Source organism: Nannospalax galili, unplaced genomic scaffold, assembly GCF_000622305.1.
Source record: "Nannospalax galili isolate Female #2095 unplaced genomic scaffold, S.galili_v1.0 scaffold389, whole genome shotgun sequence".
Taxonomy (NCBI): Eukaryota; Metazoa; Chordata; class Mammalia; order Rodentia; family Spalacidae; genus Nannospalax; species Nannospalax galili.
Genome location: NW_008360310.1, coordinates 3,091,393 through 3,096,369, shown reverse-complemented (window position 1 = coordinate 3,096,369; position 4,977 = coordinate 3,091,393). Strand labels below are relative to the sequence as shown.

General features: G+C 53.6%; 1 protein-coding gene across 7 annotated transcripts in view; it reads right to left on the bottom strand.

The window, feature by feature from the left end:
• The window catches only part of Rtkn (rhotekin), a 22,315-nt gene extending 17,550 nt beyond the window's left edge, over positions 1-4,765 (bottom strand). Inside the window, exons 1-2 of one of the 7 annotated variants that reach the window (XM_008824758.3) lie at positions 3,162-3,300; positions 2,372-2,660 (exon numbers count right to left, since the gene is read on the bottom strand). In XM_008824758.3, coding sequence (XP_008822980.1) covers positions 2,372-2,443 — 72 coding nt within the window. In that variant the 5' untranslated portion in view covers positions 2,444-2,660; positions 3,162-3,300. Of the gene's footprint in view, positions 1-2,371; positions 3,097-3,161; positions 3,407-4,494 lie in introns of those variants that run through there. The other 6 variants (XM_017796007.2, XM_008824760.3, XM_017796008.2 and 3 more) reach the window with 6 other exon arrangements.
• Positions 4,766-4,977: the final 212 nt, after the last annotated feature.

The window sequence follows — 4,977 nt, the reverse complement described above, 5'->3', positions numbered from 1 at the left end:
CCCACTTGAGATGTGGACTGGAGATGTAGCTCAGTTGGTAGAGTGCTTAACTAGCATCCTGGAAGACCCAGGTTCAATCCTCAGCACCTAGAATAAACTGGGCATGGTGATGCACATCTGTAATCCCAGCACTCAGGAGTTGGAAGCAAGAGGATGAGACGTTTAAAGCCATCTTTGGCTACATATCAAATTTGAGGTGAACCTAGGATTAAAAACCTTTCCATGGTCTAGCATCATACTCAGAACATAATCTAAGTGATTTCTTTTTACTGTTCTATCCTGGCATGATCTAGCTCTGCCCATCTTCCTGGCTCCAGCTACCTAGTCTAGTCACACTGGATCTCTTTTTCTTCCACAAACATACCACCCTCGCCCTCATCAAAGGCTCTTTACCCTTGATATGCCCTCTGTCTGGAAAGCCTTCCTGCAATCTTCCACAACTCTCCCAGACCTTGACATGTAATGCCACCATTCTACCTGACCCTGATTACATCTTGTTTTCACTGTATCTTCACTCTGTGATATCATTCACACATGTTCATTAGCTATTTTCTTACAAGAAAGGATCTTTCCTGTCTTCTCCATGGGGATGTCCATGACCTAGAAAGAAGGTGGTGGTAGGAGAATTGGGAGTTCAAGGTCATCCTCAACTACATAGTGAGTTAAAAAATATTAATAATAAGGGCTGGAGAGATGGCTCAATGGTTAAGAGTACTGACTGCTCTAGCAGAAGACCCGGGTTCAATTCTCAGCACCCACATAGTGGCTATGAACCATCCTTAACTCCAGTTCCAGGAGAATCCGAAGCCCTCTTCTGACTTCTGAGGCATTGCACAACATGGGTGCACTCACATACATGTGGACAATACACTCATACACATAAAATAAAAATAATAATAAATAAAACTAATTAATTAATTAATTGATTAATTAATTAAATTAATAAAGTAACAGGCCAGTCAGCGAGATGGCTCAGTAAGTATAAGGTGCTTGCCACCCAGCCTGAGGTGGTAATCCCCAGAGTCCACAAAGCAAAAAGAGAGACCTACTCCCGAAAGTTGTCCTCTAACCTACACATACACACACACACACACACACACACACACACACTGTGACTTGCACACACATGCTGTGACATGCACACATAGAAATAAACAAACAAATACATTTTTAAAGCTGTAAAAAAGCAACAAGAACAACAAAAAGAATACCGATTATGGTGTTGTGGCACACACCTTTAATCCCAGCACTTTCAAGGCAAAGGCAGGTAGATCTCTGAGTTCTAGGCTAGCCTGGAAACCCTATCTCAAAAAACAAAACAAGGATGGAGAGAAGACTCAGTGGTTAAGAGCACTGGCTGCTCTTGCAGAGAACCTGGGTTCAGTTCCCAGCACCAGCATGATGGCTAACAATCCTTCATAACTCCAGTTCCAGGGGACCCAACGCCCTCTTCTGACCTCAGCAGGCATTGCACAACACAGGTGCACTTACATACATGTAGGCAATACATTCATAAATACAATGTTTTAAAAAGAAAAATAACAGCAAAGAAGAACATGTGTGGCATGATGGTTCACATCTGTAATTCTGGCACTCAGAAGGCTGAGGCAGAAGGACTGCTAAGAGCTCCATGCTAGCGTAGGCTACATAGTGACTTCAGGGACTAGCTGGGGCTACCAAGTGAGATCTGACTCAAAAAAGAAAGAAAGAGAAAAGGAGGGAGGGAGAGAGAGAGAAAGAAAAAGAAAACAAAGAAAAGAAAAAGGGAAAGAATAAATAAGCAAACAGCTCCCTATCTCCTCCCCAGCAGGCAGAACTCCTGGCCCACCATCTCCTTTCAAGTCTGTCAGGCAACATCTTTCCCACAAGCCTCCTTCATATCCAACTTTCTTCATTCCATAACTAAAAGGAACCCTTGTCCCCAGAACAAACATCCACCCCCACCCACACGGCTTTCAGAAATATGTTTGAAGACCCTGCTGTCAACATAATGCTGATTTTTAGCCCAGGCTGGCCTGAAACTCCTTACCTTGAACATATGATCCTCCTGCTTCTACCTCCTAAATGCTGGGATTATAGGCATGCACCACCACACTCAGTTTATGCAGTGCCAGGGGAGCCAGTGATTGAGCCCAGGACTTTGTGCATGCTGAGCAGGCATTCTACCAACTGAGCCACATCCTTAGCCTATCGGCATACTGTAATCCAGTCAATAGAAGTGGGTCTAGGTCCACACACAGCACCCAAAATGGGGTATATAGAACCATCTGTCCCTCTCCCTGCTTTGGGACAGGCCATGCCCTCCCCCATCTACCCCATTAGAGCTGAGACACCAGAAAGAAGTGTGTGGTCCAGGGTTGGGGGGGGTTACCTCCAGGCTGAGTGCCATCTGCCGGATGTAGAGCATATTGAGGTCCTCCAGGATGTGCAATCTGTCCTGCATCTCTGTGCCCCCCAGAGCCCCTTCCCTTGTTGCCCGCCAGAGAAGGGTCAGGTAGGCACCAGCTGTCCTACAGTTCCTCCTCCCACTGTGCCCCAGGCTTGAGAGAGGTGGTCAGCTCTTGGGCAGAACGTAGAGGCTGTCCCCTGTCCCTCTGCTGTCCTGTCAGACCCCTCTGTCTTCTGTGACAAAATGTTTTCTCCTAGTGCTGTTCCAAGGCCTTGGTAGGAGTCAGGCAGGAGAGGAAAGAAAATGAGGTGAGAATGAGGGGGATATCCTGGGAGGAGAGGCCAGCTAGAAAGGGGGCTCTGGGCACAGAGTGTCCAGCCTTACTTTGGTGGCAGCTGTTCTCCCAGCTGTTGCAGAAAAAGGCCCTTTCATTCCCACTCTGGCCCCTCCCCAGCCCCCGCCCACATCCCAGGCCAAGTGAACAGAGAATGTGTGTGCTGGGAGAACTGTGAGGGGCAGGCACAGCTGGAAGGGGGCAGGGAGGGGACGCCTCCTGCAGACTCTACCAAGTCCTGGGGCTTGTCGGGAGATGAGAGCGTTCTGGCTTAGCTTGAGAAAGTTAACTGGAAGAGCGACAGAAGTGGGGATTTGAGGAGAGATGAGCTCAGGGAATGGGACAAAGGGGTGAGTCGGTAATGTGGCCCAGCCCCTAGGGTCACCCCTTCCAACTCGGGTCCTCATCCAGTCCGCTCCACCCTGGGCTCACAATTACCTCGCTTTTCCAGCAGAAGGGAGGAGAAAGAGGGAGAAAGGCAAGGGTGTGTCTGGCTGCTGCCCCCGCTCCCCTCTGCGGGCCCCTTCCCTTCCAGACAGGAAACCAGCCCCGAGTCCCAGCCAGAAGCAGGACTGTCTGTCCGTCCCCCGTCCCCCCCCCCACCCCCGGCCCACGGAGTCACAACTCCACCCGGCGGCCTGCGGGGGCCCTGTGGCTCCGCCCCGACTCCTCAGCGCTGTTCCCCTTCAGGGCCTGGCAGACCTCTGGGCTGCCCTGGCTCACGGGACCGCCCCCCCGCGAGGTCCCGGGCCTCGCCCCCTGCACCCCCACACTGGTCCTGCGCAGGTTCCTAGGGACAAAGTTGCTGGGGCGGGAGGGGCCAAAAAACTCTCTCCCGCAATTCACTAGCTTCTGACTCAGAGAAAGCCTGGGACAGCGGGACACGAGTGTGAAAGGGCCTTTGTTCTGGAGGGAAAGAGCAGAAGCCAGGCCTGGAATCCAAGACGAGAGGGAAAAGGGGGCTGCTGGAAGGGGTAGCTCGCTTAACCCTTCCCAGGACCGGGAGGGATGGAGACCTCGGAGCTGGACTCTCCTTGAGCAAGTGGGAGGCTGACCTTGGGGTCTGAAGGCTCTTTGGGGTGGCTCAGTCACACCCCTCAAGCAACAACCCCCACTCCAGGTTTAAGGACTTGCAGGTAGGGCTCATGTAGACTGGCGGTACTGGGGAGGAAACTCCTCTTAGGCTCAGGAAAGGAGGCGGAAAGTTTGAGTATGGGAACTCTCTCCAGAGTGCGCGCGCGCGCGCGCACACACACACACACACACACACACACACACACGCACGCTGCTCTTCAGGAGTAACATAGGAGCTTCGGGAAGGACTTTGGACAAGCCACAGAGCTCTGGGGACGTTGGAGGCTCGTCTAGAAGGTGGATACTGGGTGTGGGATGCGACAGGCGGCCGGGAACCAACTGGCACCCACGCCAGGAATCCAAGTATTGGGAGCCGGCCCGCCCAATGAATGCCCTTAGTTCAGAGATACCCACTAGGGTATCAGCACTAGGGTTCAGGCACAGTTCGGGATTCGAGTTTAGGACTACTCGCACTCAGCAACCCAGATTTTTCCAGGCAGAGGCAAATAACCCCAACCGCGCAATGCGTGGGCTCGTATAGATCCGACGGTCGCGCACACTCCCGGCACCTGATTTTCCAAGTCAACAAGTTGGGCCAGAGGGAACCCAGATGGCGGCGTCCGGGCCCCTCGGTGTGCACGGGAGTCGGGGTGGAAGGGGCTGCCTGGGAAGACAAGTCAGGGACGCGGCCTCTCACCTGGGGCGGGTCGCTGAAGACACTAAGTCGGAAGCGGCCGCGTTTAAACTCCATCTCCAGGGCGGAGCCCCTGGCCACGGTGACCCGGCTCCGGTGGTTGCGGGAGAACATGCTGGCAGTCTCCTGCCCAGGGCGCTCCCTGCACTCCCGAGATCGATTTCTCGCGGGCTTCGGTTTTTCCACGGCCGCCCTCGCACCAGTGCGGCCAGGAATCTTCCCCAGATGCCGGGTTCCCAAACCCCGCCCCCGGAGACGACACCTGGGCTGGGCAGGGCGCGGCAACCTCCTCTTCCACCCCCACCGGAGGCCGGGACCGCCCAGTCAGAACCCGGGAGCCAAGCCAACCTGGCTCGGCAGTTTCAGAGCCAGGGGCACCCTAAATCTTGCCAGCTCCATCTAGGAGCATCCTCCCTTCCGGCCCGGGTGACAACTCACCTGGACGGGGGGGCGGATTCTCGGCTCGACGCCACGCCCCCTAGCCGC